Genomic DNA, 16,657 nt, shown 5'->3' with positions numbered 1-16,657 from the left:
GAAAGTTTTCTCTCTCTCAAACTGCATGTACAGTGTGGTCTGCAGTACATTCTGCTCATGGTTATTTTGGGACTCAAACAAACGGAGGCTCCATTATGAAACTTGCTTCTAGAATTGTTGAGGCTGGAAAGGGGAATATGGCAGATTGTGTACTATCTCTAAAAGCTTCTACACAAGTGTCCACACCATTTACACTCACATTTCATTAGCCAAAGCAAGTCACATGGCCATGCCTAATTGAAAATGCAATAGTGAAGTACAAGCCTACTATTTGCCCTGAAGGAGAAGACAACCAGTATATTGTTAACATCTATAATGGCTACCACAATGGCATTCCACTTATGCACATTCTATAGTTTCTTTATGTTCTTGTTATTTTAGTGAATTTCGCAGTATTTGTGTCTTCAAGAAAAAGAAGTGTAAGTTCCCTTCCAGCTTCAACACTCTATGACTTAAAAACTGCCACTCACCCCTTCCAACTTGTTGAAAATTACTGTGTTCAAGAAATATAGTGAAAATAAAAACACTAATATTGCTTAAGAGATGGAAACTATTTTTCTCAATAGTGATTTCTTTGAGAAAAAAATTCACTAGCTTGACAGAATTATAAGACATTTTTGTTTCTGTGTTGAATCACTGGCAATATTTAACAAGTACTTGCACCCTTGAATTATACATGTTTACTTAGGAGGATTTAAATGCCCAGATACCTCAGCTATCTTAAGGGATAATTCTTGGTTGAAAATGAACATGTATATTTAAAAATATATCTTTAAAAAATTATGTTATTTTATGTTGTCATTAAAAAATACTTCAAATATGTCAGCACCTTTTTGTCAGCTAAATTTCAGTTGCATATATTTTATTTTGTGCTTTATGTTCAAACTTTGTTTTTAATTTTCTTGGTAACTTTATCTTTATAAGCCTAGTAACACTATAAAAACCATGACTAAATCAGTAAGCTTTTTCCCTATCCATGCTGCTTTTCTCTCATATTCAATGTAGTAGGTTAATTTTAATCCTATAATTTTATATACTAAACCACTAAGTTCAGTTTACACTAAAAATAAGTTTTTATTTTCATTCTTTATGCTTCAAAATGACATTGTCTTTTGTCAGCAACCATATAAAGTTTTCTGAATTTCATTATTTGAAACACATGTATGTTTGAAACATTTTTATTTTCAAAAGAACCGTAACATCAAATAATGTCACATTTGCTTGTTCTTATATGATGATTTTATACAAAAGTTTTTTGTTTTTTTTTAAGATTTTATTTATTCATGAGAGACCCAGAGAGAGAGGCAGAGACAGAGGCAGAGGGAGAAGCAGGCTCCCTGCAGGGAGCCCGATGTGGGACTCGATCCCGGGACACTAGGATCATGCCCTGGGCCGAAGGTGGACGCTCAGCTGCTGAGCCACCCAGACGTCCCCAAAATTTTTGGGCACTCTTCACGCATAAACAAGTGAAGAATTTATTGTTATTATTATAAAGGAACTTGTTTTACCCTGAGTTTAATGACTCAACACAGTTTTTAAAATGCTCCTGCTTTTAGTCAGGAAACAGAAAATTCTAACTTTAAAGGTAGTTATTTTCATTTCACATGCACCCTGATAATTCAGCTAAGAACTCTCAAAGTATTATAACAAAGCATGTTACGGGTTCACTTGTTATTAAAGAACCGACAATGATATTATGTGCGTGGGTCTTGCCGCAATTTGTGTTTGTCACACATACCCTAGTAGTAACTGCACTTGTTTGATTTTTTTTTTCCTAAGAGGCTATCAACAAGCCAGAACCTTTAATGAAAGAGCAATGCAGAACTGTACTATTTTACTATAAATCAAAAGTACGAGTTTTAATATGTTTATTGAAGGATACCAGTAGAAACTTCAGAAATCTGCATACACACACGTGAAATTTATAGACTTAGTGGTGCCAAGTAACGTTATGGTTTCTATAGACTTAATTTAGAGTATATGACTTTTATGTCATAGATTTTAAGGCACTTTGAAAATATACTTAAAAGTAGAAATTCAGAATCAGTGAGGCAGTTCTCTGAACTCCAGAGTGGTTTAAATTTGTAAATAAAATTTAGGGGCAGCTGGGTGGCTCAGCAGTTTAACGCCGTCTTTGGCCTGCGGTGTGATCCTGGAGATCCAGGATCGAGTCCCATGTCAGCCTCCCTAAATGGAGCCTGCTTCTCCCTATGCCTGTGTCTGTGCCTCTCTCTCTCTATCTCTCTCTTCATGAATAAATAAATAAAATCTTAAAAAAAATTAGTTTAGGATGGATCAGTCAGTTAAGTGTCCAACTCTTGCTCTCAGCTCAGGTCTTGAGCTTAGAGTTGTGAGTTCAAGCCCTGCATTGAACTCCATGCTGGGTGTGGAGTTTGTTTATTTATCTATAAAGAATTTATTCATTTATTCATGAGAGACCCAGAGATAGGCAAAGACATAGAGGGAGAAGCAGGCTCCCTGCAGGGAGCCCAACTTGGGAGTGGATCCAAGGACTTGGGATCACACCCTGTGCCAAAGGCAGTCGCTCAACCACTGAGCCACCCAGGCATCCCTGGAGTTTACTTTAAAAAAGGAGAAAAAAGAAAAAAGAAAACTTTTAGTTTAAAAAATTGCTCTTTCATAGGACTTCAGATGGGGGTGGAAAACTGAGTTTCTGGTGTTTTGTTTCATTTTTATTTTATATTTGCGTTGGATAAAACCAAAACGGCAAGTTCAGAATCTTTTGTATTATATATGCAATTTAAGAGGTTACTAATTTTTTGCTTCGCTCTAAATGGATAGTAGACAAACTCCTCATTGATTCATCTTCCCTATACTTATCCCCATCACCGATCATTATAATAAAGAATGAATATTATCATACTGTTCTCAAAGCCAAATTACCCCCCGAGTAGAATGTAGAAATTGTCTGGTAGGAACAGATCAAGCATAATTCCCCAGAAAAGATGCTTAAAAGGAGAACAGGATCTCCATATCAATTGTTGCTTTAGTTTCATGATCTGTGTTCCTCTGTGTTGCTGATTCAGGCATCAGCCCAGCAGTGTATAGTCTGATGTTAATTCTGTAAATTTTCTCTGCAGATGAATATAGAAAGTTCATTCATTTTTCTTAGCTCCATTCATGTTTATTTATTATTTCTTATTCACCTCCCTCTCTCCCCCCGCCGCCATTCACCTTCTCCCCTTTTCTAATTATATAAATAATATAAAATGTCAGGTTGTAAGTCACTAGAATATATAATTCCTGAAATTTGCTGGTAATGTCCAGTATAGTACCATGAACACATTGGTCTTACCAGATGCTTTATAAACATAATAAGGATAACTTCAATTTCAACTTACTACTTTTTAAAAAAGTCAAGTGTACCAAGATATTTCTCACCTATAAAGTATCTCTGTCTCAAAGATATATTTTACAATAATTTTAAATGAAAAATTTGAAACAAGTTAATAAAATTTTAACAATGAACACTATTATATCCAATATCTAAATTGTATAATGAATTTTTTCCTATACTTGTTTTTTTAATTAACTCTATACCTGTTATGTTTCTGTGGATCAATTAATATTTTTGATGCATTTCAAAAGAAATTAAGATATCAGTATACCCCCCCCCCCAAACCCTCTATCATGCATATGATTAACTGGAGTTCAATATCTTTTCTGAGGTAAAATTAATACATGATGTAATGCACGAATTGTAAGCGTACCTTTCAATAACTTTGACAAATGTCTCTATTTTGTGACCCGAACCACTCTCAAGACCTTGAATATTATCACTCCAGAAAGATCTTCATGTCCCTCTTCAGTCAGTCCACATGGCCACCCACAGGCAACAATTCTTCTAGATGTGTTTCCTACCATAGGTTAGATTTGTATATTCTAGAAATTCAAACAAATGGAGTACACAGTGAGTACTCTTTTTGCATAAAGCTTTCACTCAGTATTGCTGGAAGACAATTTTCCCCAGCTCTCTCAGATTGCTGCATGTCTTGTGAGTGAGGCAATGGCTCTCCTTTGTTCCAGGCTACCTTTTCAGGGATGTTGATAGAGCACACTGCCTTGGAACAGAGAGATAGTGTTTCCTTCCAGAGTAAAGGGCAAGCATGCTTACTGCCCATTATGAAAAATTCAGCTTCCCTAAGGTCAGTGTTCTCCTCTTGTAATGCTACACAGTGTGTGTGGGTTTCCTTTGACCTTCTTCCTATTACCCTGTGGGAATAAGGACTTGTAGAACCAGCACAAAAATGCTGATTGTCACTGTTATTGCTCTGGATAATAAACTGTCCTTTGTCTCTGACCTCAATAGTGCTGTGCTTTCTACCAACATCTGTGAAATTCTAGCAGGATAAGTTTTTATCTCGCACTTGAAGTAAAAATCAAAGACCCTTTAAACTTTTTGACAAATATTATGATGTGTCTACCAGTAATTCATTCCTTTTTATTACTTAAGAGTATTCTATTGTAGGTAGCACAATTTACGTATCTGTTTTATTACTGAAGGCTAACTATGATGTTTTTAGTTTTTAGCTACCATGGATAAACCTGTTATAAATGTTTACCTACAAGTGTTTGAGTGGACATGTGTTTTGATTTTTCTTGCGTAAATAACTAGGAGTGAAATGCTGGGTCATAGAACACTTATAGACTTAATTCTGTTAGAAATTGCAGATTAATCCAAAGTAGATCTACCATTTTATATTCCTACCAGCAACGTATGAGAGTTGTAGTTGCTCTGTAAAATACTGACTCCAATTCAAATTTGTGAATTTTTTTTCCCACATTACCAAGCAAATACTCTGATACCAGTTGGGTATTCTTCAATCTACAGTTCAACTCAGTTCTGACACTGTTTTCCTGGAGTTATTATCAAATCCCACAAGTTAAAGGATCTTTAGTACCAGACTGCCCCCCACCCCCCCTCAGCAGTTGCAAGTCCACTTGTCACTTGTGCTTCTGCCCTGATGGTTATAGATTAGAAGTTCCAATGACCTCCTCCTTGGGTTTGATTAATTTGCTGGAGCTGCTCACAGAACACGGAGAAACATTTTATTTACTGGGTTACTGTTTTATTATAAAAGGATATAACCCAGGAATAGCCAGGTGAAAGAGATACACAGGGCAAGCTGTGTGGGAAGGGCACAGAGCTTCTTCCATGCTCTCTCCAGGCACATGATTCTCCCAGCACCTCCACAATTTCACCAACCTGGAAGCTCTCCAAACCGGACCTTTTTGGTTTTTATGGATATTTCATTACAAAACCTACTATACTGACCTACAAAACCTACATTGACCATTGGCAATTAAACTTCCCTTCTCCCCAAAACTGGGAGTGGGTGTGGGTTGGGGCCCATTATCAACATCTCTTGCTAGAGGTGGTAACATTTGTTACAATTGATGAACCTACATTGACACATTATAATACCCCCAAAGTCTTTAGATTATGTTATGGTTCACTCTTGGTGTTCTGTGGGTTTGATCAAATGTATAATAACATCTCTCCATTGTTATGGTATCATACAGAGTATTTTCATTTCCCTAAAAATCCTCCATGCTCTACCTGTTTATCCCTCCTCATCTTCTACTCCTCCCAATCCTTAGAAACCACAGTAATTTCTTTACTGTCTCCGCAGTTTTGCCTTTTACACAGAGGCATAGAATCTGAATCATACAGTATGTACACTTTTCAGATTGGTTTCTTTCATTTAGAAATGTGCACTTACGTTTCCTCCATATCTTTTCATGGCTTGATAGCTTATTTGCATAGTCTGGACATACCACAGTTTATATATTCATAGACTGAAGGACATCTTGGTTGTTTCCAAGTTTTGGCAGTTATGAATAAAGATGCTATATTAGTATCCATCTCCTAAGTTTTTGTGTAAACATAAGTTTTCAGCTCCGTTGAATAAATACCAAAGGACACAGTTGCTGAGTCCCATGGTGAGAGTATGTTTAGTTTTAATCTGTTTAAAACTTCCAGAGTGACCGTACCATTCTGCATTCCCATTAGCAATGAAGTGAGTACCAGGACCTGTACTGTAGCTTCACTAGTATTTGGTGTTGTCACTGTTTCAGATTTTGCCCATTCTACTGGTAGGTATTGTAATTTGCATTTCTCTTATACCACGTGATGTTGAACATCTTTTTTTATGCATATTTGACATCTGTGTATCTTGTTTGGTGAGGTGTGCATTAAGTCTTTAGCCCATTTTTTTTTTTTAAGTATTTTATTTATTTATTCCTGAGAGAGAGAGAGAGGCAGAGACACTGGCAGAGGGAGAAGCAAGCTCCACGAAGTGAGCCCAACGCAGGACTCGATCCTGGGTCTCCAGGATCAGGCCCTGGGCCGAAGATGGTGCTAAACTGCTGAGCCACCAGGGCTGCCCTCTTTAGCCCATTTTTAAATTGGGTTGTTGGGTTGTTTGTTTGTTTGTTTGTTTTTAATTATTGAGTTCTAAGAGTTCTTTATGTATTTTGAATATATATTTTGAATTCTTTATCAAAGAGCAAAAGGTTTTAATTTTAATGAAGTCTAGCTTATCAGTTACTTTTCTGTTTCATACCTTTGGGGTTGTATCTGAAAGGTCATCACCATACTGAGGGTCATTACATTTTCTCTGGTGGTATTTTTCTAGTTTTATAGGTTGTGTTTTATTTTTTTATTTTTTTATTTTTATTTATTTATGATAGTCACAGTGAGAGAGAGAGGCAGAGACATAGGCAGAGGGAGAAGCAGGCTCCATGCACCAGGAGCCCGACGTAGGATTCGATCCAGCGTCTCTAGGATCGCGCCCTGGGCCAAAGGCAGGCGCTAAACCGCTGCGCCACCCAGGGATCCCTAGGTTGTGTTTTAAATTTAAGTCTGGGTTTCATGCTGAGTTAATTTTTATGAAAGGTATAAGAACTGTCTGAAATCTTTTTTTTTTTTTGCATGCAGATGTCAGTTAACCCAGCACCATTTATCTCAATAAATCTATTTTTTATAAGTAAGATCTAACTGAAATATCCTTTCACTTTCATGTAACATGAATATCATTGAAGCTTATACTTGGTAAGGATTAAAAAAAGTTTTTTTTACATAGTCATGTATTAAGGATTTCTTATTTTCAAAGATAGGCAATAAAATAAGATGTCCCACAATAAGAGAATTAATTTCCTACAACTTAATGTATCAGCTAAGAAGTTCTATAGAAAAAATCTTAAGAAGAAGTAAAACAAGAAATGAAAGATGAACATGAATTGAGGAGGCCTATAGCTTCAATGTTCTAAATCTTCATATTATGATTCTGGTATCAAGGGAACAATGAAATATTCTGGAGAATGCTACATTAAGCTTCATGGTATTTTTAAAGGGCTTTTAGTGTAAAACATCTGGCTCTGAGTCCTGGCTCTACCATTCATCAGGTTTGATCTTGGGTCTCCCAGTGTCCTCATCTCAAAGTGAGAAGGTCATGGTTACATGGGGCAAGTAATAATTTAGAGCAGGTAATAAGTATGACTCCTAAAGTGTCTTGCAAAATTCCTTCTTTCATCTTTCAGGTTAGTTATAAGAAGCTCTTGCTAAAACTATGGTAGTTATCTTTTAACAGACATCCCCACATAGGCTCCTCCTATCTCCCACACATCCACAGTATTGCCAAAGAAGTTAAAATTTTTTTTTTAAACACAGATTTGATTTTCCTACTTCTAAAAGCCAGAAAAAAAAAATCAAGTAGGTTTTTGCTTAAGACAAAATAAAATGCTTCAGATGTGAATTAAAATTTTCCATTATCTGGCTTTGCCTTGCATTTTCCAGCCTCATTTTTGGGCACCCCCTTAATAATACACTTAAACTAAGCTTCTGGTTATCACAGACATGTATTAACTATACTGCTGCACAAGCATGTGGTTAAACTATTAACTCAGTTTGGATAACTATCTTCAATCCCCATTAAAATCTCTGTCTCTCCATGCACTCAGAAATGTACATCTTGTATAAAAGCCTCTATAATGCCTCCACCCAATATAGGCCTCTCCTTGGTATTTCCCTAGCTCTGGGTGGTTTTCTTATATTTCATTTTTCTTCCCTCATCCTCCTTGTAATTTCTTCTTTTTAGATTAATCTTCTATTTGAAATATATTTCATATATTTCAATTTTGGGGGCCCTTTTATTCGAGGGGGTCCTGCATGATTTTCTAACCTTTTGCTTCCAACCCACTTGATTTCAACAATCATTTTTAACTTTATGAGAGTGCTTTTTAGTTTTCTAGTTGTGGTTGTTTTGTTTTATTGATATTATGTTGTTTCAGATATCTCTGGAGATACTAATGAGATGGTGCAAGAAATTTCTTTTGATTCCTCATTTATCTTGATCTTTCCTTACTATGCTGAATGTTTTGTGATTCTTGGTTGACCCTGCAGATATATGAATGAGGAATAAGAATGAAAGATAGGAATGATTAAAGGTTGAATGGGTAGAGAGACATCACTTGTACCAACAGACTCTAAATTGCCAGCATATATAAGGATTTGTGTGTAGGATCCATTATTTCACCAGTTGCCTAGATATTTCCTTCAGTGTCTTAAGAACAGTCTTAAAATATTTGTATTGGAGTAATGTTTGGCTGTTTTCACATGTGTAGGTGGGAATAGGTATGGGAGGATAAAATGGGTATCTAGTCCATTTACAAACCTTCCATTCATCCCTTTGGTTTCAAGCCCTTCTCTCTCTCTTGCTCTTCATTGTACATGTTGAGTCTCAACACAGTCTCTCTGGGTTCTGTTAGGAATTTTGGTTTGTACTTCTGTTGTAGCCTCTTTCATTAGTTTTTTTAGTGTGTGGCTCTTTAAATTTAATTAGCCATCTCTCTTCTCTTTTAAAGTTTGTTGTTTTTAGTAATATCTACACCCAATGTGGGATTCAAATTCACAACTGAGATCAAGAGTCGCATTTTTTTCTGACTGAGCCAGCCTGGCACCCTAGTCAGCTCCCTAAGTTCCAGAAATTTCTTGAATTCTGCTGTCTGTTGATGGCACCCGCACTCCTCTTTATTGGAGGGTGGGGCAGAGGGAGAGAGTCTTTTTTTTTTTTTAAGGTGGGGGTAGAGGGAGGAGGACAGAGAATGTTAAGCAGGTTCCAGACCCAGTGTGGAGTCCAACACAGGGCTTGATCTCACAACCCAGAGATCATGACCTGAGCCAAAATTAAGAGTCAGATACTTAACTGACTGAGCCACCCAGGTACCCTAATAGTACCCCTCCTATATCTTTTTTCTTGCTAATCTATTTCCTTTTAAAGTTTTAGTAACTTTTGATGGCTTTTAAAGAACAACATGAGACGTGTGTTTGTTCAGCCTGCCATCTTGAACTGGAAGTCAGCTTAAGCTTTCTAGAGAAAAGAAAATATACTTTTTCTTCTGAGAAGAACCAAACACAAAACTATAGCAACACTTCAGGGCCTTCCCAGTCTAGTTGGAAAGAAATAGCATGTGCCAAGAGAGATAAGTAATCCTATTACTAACTGGAAGGTTGGATAGAAGTACTTGACAAATTAAGTATAGCAGTTGGACCAACTGTCCAATGACTTGCAAAAAACAGCAGTAATATGGAGACAAACGATTGGGAGGAGGAAAAGGGAGTATAGCCAGGAAATTGACAGCCAGTATTTTTCTAATTCTGAAATAAATTTAGGCCATAATGAATTAAAAAATATGGAATAAAGGGAAGTGGGAGAAAAGGGAACCTTATTTGATTAGAGGAAGAAGAAAAAGAATGAAAAGTGTTAGATAAGTTAACTTAATATGAACACATTTAAAGCTGGCCTGTACTTACTGTGAATGCCTGAAACCTTAGTAGGCATGCCAGCAGCTTCTTCTAAGTGCTTCTTCGTTCCTTTGTTCATTTATTCATTCAATAACTATGATTCTCTCCAATAGAGAATAGATTTCTATTTTGTCCAAACAAATGTCACAGATGACAATATAAGCCCAAACACGAAAGTCTTGCCTTATGAAGATCCTGTGTGTAGGTTAAGCAAAAATCAACGTAAATCTGCATTCTTGGTTCACCACAGGGAGAATTTGATGGATCATGTGGCACCTAAATGAGGATGATTAGAGAATATTGGTAGAAGAAGGAAGAGCAAGGAATGGAGTTAGAGAATAAAGCTATTACCATGAAACATTGTAATCTTACAAGCATTTATTCCACATGTACCATACAGAGTATCACCTTGACACTGAAAATACGAGAATTCATTTTATTTAGTAGAAGTAGCTGAAAAATTAGACTTTGCATGAGCAATTCACTTAACTCCTTCAAGTTCAGTTAACCTTATTTTTTTTTTTCAAGTGGGAGTTGGACTTAGTAACCCTTCAGGATCTTACTGTTGCTAAGTCTATAATTCTTTTTTTTTTTTTTTAAGATTTATTTATTTATTTATGATAGACATAGAGAGAGAGAGAGAGAGAGAGAGAGAGAGAGACAGGCAGAGGGAGAAGCAGGCTCCATGCCGGGAGCCCGACGTGGGACTTAATCCCGGGACTCCAGGATCGCACCCTGGGCCAAAGGCAGGCGCTAAATCGCTGAGCCACCCAGGGATCCCCTAAGTCTATAATTATTTTAAGTACATACTGAATAGTATCTATTTACAGGTATTTTGTTAAACCCTTTGGGAAATACTAAGATATATATCAAAATCCCTGGCCTTCAAGAGACGATAAAGCCAAAAAAGCATATAAGAAGTAAGGCATTAAAAAAAAAAAAAAAAAGAAGTAAGGCATATATAAGTATCTGCATCACACAGCAGTATATTGTGAAAACCATACAGAAAAATCAGTTAAGTGAAAGAAGAGAGAATTTACAACTTGACAACAATTGAGGATGACTACATAAAGCATCATTTGAACTGTGTCTGGAGTCTTCAGTAAGAGTTTGATAGACGACTCTGACTAGGAGTATGCGTACCTACCAACCTAAGCTTGAGCGCAGAAATGAGAAAACAAAGTGTGTTCAGGGAAGTACAGTCAGTCAGTTTATTAATGGAGGAATTGTGTTTCAGTGAGGAGAAAAGAAGTGGAAAGTATAACTTAGAAGTAAGATTATGAATGGTCTCAACCTATGGAGACCAGTAGGGTAAGATTATTCTGAGAGAATGTGTAGATATGGAAGATGCCATGGACTAAGGAACAGAATTGATGCTGAAATATCAACGAAGAAACCAATATGATCATCCAGGTAGGAGATAGTTAGGGTCTGAGGTAGGGCAGTGGCAATCCAATGAAATGGTTGAGGCAGATGACATAGAGATTATGAAATCAGAATTCACAAGGTTCAGTGAATGGTTTGGGTATAACTAAGTATTGAAATCAGTGTGACCGGAAATAATGGAGGTAACTTTAATAAAAATTGTCGAGTCAAGGAGTGAAGTTGATTTTTGAGAAGGGATAATAATAAGAGAATTCCTGGTCTTTCAATAAATCTTTCCCACTTACGTAGTGACAATTTTGATGCAGTAAAAAAGGTACAGTATTCTCTGTGAATCCTTATCTGTTTCTTGAAAAACCACTATAATTTCTTACAGATATTATTGTTTCTTGTCAATAATGCTTGTCAGTTAGTATGAATCTAAATGGCCTTACGTCCTAATTTGGGGAAGGAATAATATAAGATAGAATTTTTAAAAATATTCTTTAAGAATACCACGCGGAATAGCCACAACTTAGTGGTCCATAAAAGTAAAATTTTACTTTAGATTTGGAGAAGCAATTCACTTATAAATAATAACTATCAAAAACTGTAGCAATAGAAAATGAAGTACAAAAAAGAAAGGAAAATGAAGTACACTCATGTACTAGGAACTGTGAGGAAATACGTGAAGAATTTTTATTACACAACAAAATATATAAACGTATGATAGTTCTAATTAAAACTGCTTGTCCCTTCATTCTCTTAATTGCTATAGTTGACCCATGTATGCTCCCCTTCACCTGATATGGTAATCTGCACTTTCTTGAGTAGGGAGTGAGAAAGGAAATGAAAGCAAAAAGAACCATTTATAATTAGGAAAAAGCTTAGGAGAAAAAAAAGATTTTAAAGTACTAAATAAAGCTGTGAAAATGAAAATTTTTGAAGAGAATAGGCAGTTGTGATTTTTTTTCTCCTGACTTCTGCATAGCACCAGACAGCAAAAATGGTGCTGCCAAATTGCAGACTTCCACTTGACGGATTTTGAAGCATCAGATGAGGGATCCCTGGGTGGCTCAGCGTTTGAGCAGCTGCCTTTGGCTCAGGGTGTGATCCTGGAGTCCTGGGATCGAGTCCCACGTCGGGCTCCCTGCGTGGAGCCTGCTTCTCCCATTGCCTGTGTCTCTGCCTCTCTCTCTCTCTGTGTCTGTCATGAATTAAAACAACAACAACAAAAAATCTTTGAAGTATCAGATGGTTGGTTAAAAACCCTGTTTTCATGTGTCATATTACTTTCACCACGAATAGTCTCCTTTTGCCTTGAATTTTGAAGTGTTGTTTTTATTTTTTCCATGTAATTATTAGATTGTAGGTATTCACCTGCCTTTAGAGTCATGGGCTTGGGAGGAATAAAGACTTTCTGATCCAGTATTTCCCTAAGTGTGTTTGTCAACTGTAGTCATAAGGAAAGGGCTCTGGGATCAATTTGGTTAGGAAATTGCTGGGTTAAATAAACACAGTCAAATAAGAATTTTATTTAGGTGGTGGAGAGGAGAGGTATAGAATCTAAGACTTTAATATGTTAATGTGACTCAACTAAGGAGAAGCAAGATAGAACATTTCACAAACTTATTTGACCACAAAATCCTTTTTTCATGGAGTCTTTCTCAGAATCATTGTTTCATAGAACACATGTGGGGAAACTCCAATCCTTTACATTTAGAGATAAGCAGAAATGAGATGAAATGCTTCATTCGATACTGCATAGCTGTTTACTTAAAAGAATGGACTTGACCTAAGGGCTCCCACCATATTTAGTTTTGCTTCCTTTAGCCCCAAAATTCATAAAAGTCTTTGAAAATTACACGATATCCCAAATTGGGCCCATAAAATACACAAGGTGCTTCAAGAAATAAAACTAATGATTTAATTATTTTTAGTATATTTTGAATTGGCACATTGGCTTTGATGTTAGGTCTGAAGAGCCATTTAATATTTGTAACTGAGGTTACACTTTTGCAATGAGGAAACTTTTTTTTCCCCCCACAAAAATCAACCATCTTTCAAATTATAAAATCTGTTTCCTTTCAAATTATAATGTGTATAACAACAAGTTTCCCCACTTTCCCCAAAAAAAGGACTGGAGGAAATGACTGTTTATGATTTGCTGTCAGTTATGCCAAACCCCATCTCTATATAAACAAACGTATTTTTTAAAAGCTTACTTACTTACATGGCATTATGGTAGACATGCTATTCTTTACCCTGTACATTTTTATTCAACGATATTACATGTTTATTTTTCACATTAATACATGATCTTTAAAAAATTTTTTTTTTATTGAAGCATTGTTGACCTACATGTTACATTAGCTTCAGGTACATAATGTAGTGATTCAACAAGTTCATGCATCATGCTGTGCTCACCACAAGTGTAGCTACCATCTGTTACTGTACAAGGCTATTACACTATCATTGACTGTATTCCCTATGACTTTTCATCCTTGTGATTTATTCTTTCCATAACTGCAACTGTGTACCGCTCACTGCCTTTCACCCATTTTGCTCCAACCTTCAGTTTGTTCTCAGAATTTGTGGATCTCTTTCTGCTTTGTTTTGTTTTTTTAGATTCCACATATTAGTGAAGTCATATGGTTTTCTCCTTCTCTGTTTGACTCATTTCACTTAGGATAATACCCTCTAGGTATATCTATGTCACAAACAGCAAGATCTTCTTTTAATGGCTCAATAATATTACATTATATAGCTGTACTGTAATTTGTGTCATCGGTTTCCTAGTGACGGACATTAGGGTAGTTGTAATTTGTTTTAAGATGGTGCTGTAGTGAATTTTGATAAAGGTCTTCTGTTGCTTTATTTTTGAACTTTTGTGTATATGTCTGTAGCAATTCCTTGAAGTGGAATTGCTGGGTTAAATAATATGCACATTAAAGTTTTCATAAATATTGCCAAATTGCCTTTAAAAATGGTTAGCTTATCTCCCATTGCCAGCATTGCGACAGGAACCTTGAAAATGGTATAACTCTTACTGGATGTAAAAAAAAGACTTTATGATGTAGAATAGTGAGTATCTTGCCATGTTCATTTTAAAATCATAAAGAAAATTTATGAAGTGTTGATGATCATGATCTCTCTTTCTCTCTCCCTCCCTCCCCTACTCTTTATAGAGCAAATTATTCATGGAAGGATTTAGAAGCCTAAAAGAAGGAGAACCAGTAGAATTCACATTTAAAAAATCTTCCAAAGGCCTTGAATCAATACGGGTAACTGGACCTGGTGGGAGCCCCTGCTTAGGAAGTGAAAGAAGACCCAAAGGGAAGACACTACAAAAAAGAAAACCAAAGGGAGATAGGTAATCATTTTACTTTGTTAGTTTGTGAGTTTATTGTATTTGGAAAAAAAAATCTGAAAATGTGTTTGCCTTTTTATTATGTTATTGGATATAATATAGTCTAGTCAAAGTAAATAAAATGCCACCATTGTGAAGTTGAATAAACTTTATTAGGAATATAGGCTATATTGCAATTTGAACTCTGCACTATTTCCCACCAGATTGTTCTGAGATCACAAATGAGAAGTTGAGATTTCCAACAGACAGTGCTATCTATCCCTCTGTGTATGTCTTAACGCCTCATCTGTTTTTTCAAATGAAAATACTTTTATTGTTTTGTCTGTTTTTTTTTTTAAGATTTTATTTATTCGTGAGAGAACACACAGAGGGAGGGAGAGAGAGAGGCAGAGACATAGGCAGAGGGAGAAGCAGGCTCCATGCAGGGAGCCCGATGTGGGACTTGATCCTGGGACTTGAGGATCATGCCCTGGGCTGTAGGCAGGCGCCAAACCGCTGAGCCACCCAGGCGTCCCTGTTCTGTCTGTTTTTAAAAGAGAACTCATATTATCTTTTTAAAAGATAACTCATGTTATCTTATAATAAAAAATTATAAGGAAGTCTGAAAAAAATCACTTGAAATCCTAACTAGAGGTAGAAATCATAATATATATGCAGTATTTTTGAAACTTGCTTTTTTTCCCCATTTAACAGTAGATCAAGAACATTTCATATCAGTCATTAGCACCTGTATAAATTCCCACTGTGTGAATATACCAGAATTCATTTATTTTTTGAATGTACCAGAATTTATGCAAGGCTAAAGTAATTTGCTAAATTTAAGCTATTTTGACTATTTTGACCTTATCAATAGTGCCACAGTGGGAATCCTTATATGTACATTTTTGAAAAATTGTCTGTTTATATCCTTGGGATAAATACCTAATATTGAAAAATCTGGATCAAAAATAAGGCATTTAAAATTTTTTGATGTCTGTTTCCAGACTGCTTTCCAGAAATGATTAGGGCCAATATAAAACTCCTTTAAAAATGAGACTGCTCATGGAATGATGTCATTTTATTTTATTTTTAAGATTATTATTACTTATTTAATCAATCTCTACACCCAACGTAGGGTTCAAATTTACAATCCTGAGATCAAGAGTCACAGTCTTTGCTGACCTAGCCAGCCAGGGGCACCCCTTAAAGAAATATTTTTTAATTTTTCTTCAATTTTTAAAAATTATTTTATTTTTCAGATTTTATTTATTTATTTGAGAGAAAGAAAAAAATCACTAGTAGGGGGGAGGGACAGAGGGAGAGGCAGAGGGAGAAGCAGATTTTCTATTGAGCAAGAATGCAATAGAGAGGCTCAATCCCAGGACCTTGAGATCATGACCTGAGCCGAAGGCAGACGTTTAACTGACTGAGCCACCCAGGTGCCCCCAAATTTTTTTTAATGTAGGCTCCATACCCAATATGGGGCTTAAAGTTACAACTCTGAGATTGAGTCACATACTCTACCAACTGAGCTAGCCAGGCACCCCTGAATGATGTCATTTAAAAATTTTTTTCTGGGGTTCCTGGGTGGGTCAGTCATTTCAGTATCTGGCTCTTGATTTTTCTCAGGTTATGATCTCAAGGTCATGAGATTGACCCCCACATCAGGCTCTGGACTCAGTGGGGAGTCTGCTTAGAGATTCTCTCTCCCTCTCCCTCTGCCTTCCCTCCCCCCACATGGTTCCTTTCTCTCTCAAATAAAAAATCAAAAAAAAATTTTTCCAATTATATAGGTTAAGAGATACAGCTCATTCTTTTCCTTTGTGTCCTTTGATTAGATTAGAGGTTTGATATATATATATATATATATATATATATATATATATATATATATATATATTTGAGGTTAAGTATATTTTTATGTCAATTTTCATTTTTCTCTTCTATGAATTATATGTTTTCTGTCCTTTGCTCATATGACTAATGAGGAGTTCATTTGTTATTATTGGTTTGTAAGTTCTCTGTTTAGGAAAAACTCTGTTTTCTTTTTTCCTACTATGAAAAACCTAGTTCTTCCCTACTATCTTTTTCTCTTGTGTGTCTCCTTTATTATTACATGG

At 36.0% G+C, this 16,657-nt stretch overlaps 1 protein-coding gene across 6 annotated transcripts in view; it reads left to right on the top strand.

The window, feature by feature from the left end:
* Positions 1-16,657, top strand: part of LIN28B (lin-28 homolog B) — a 134,894-nt gene that overhangs the window by 60,301 nt on the left and 57,936 nt on the right. For all 6 annotated transcript variants that reach the window (XM_072831939.1, XM_072831944.1, XM_072831943.1 and 3 more), the window contains one exon: positions 14,377-14,561. In XM_072831939.1, the coding sequence (XP_072688040.1) occupies positions 14,377-14,561 (185 nt within the window). The remainder of the gene's footprint in view (positions 1-14,376; positions 14,562-16,657) is intronic.

Source organism: Canis lupus, chromosome 7 (genome assembly GCF_048164855.1).
Source record: "Canis lupus baileyi chromosome 7, mCanLup2.hap1, whole genome shotgun sequence".
NCBI classification, from domain to species: domain Eukaryota; kingdom Metazoa; phylum Chordata; class Mammalia; order Carnivora; family Canidae; genus Canis; species Canis lupus.
The sequence above is the reverse complement of the archived record's forward strand: the minus strand, read 5'-3'. Positions and strand labels throughout refer to the sequence as shown.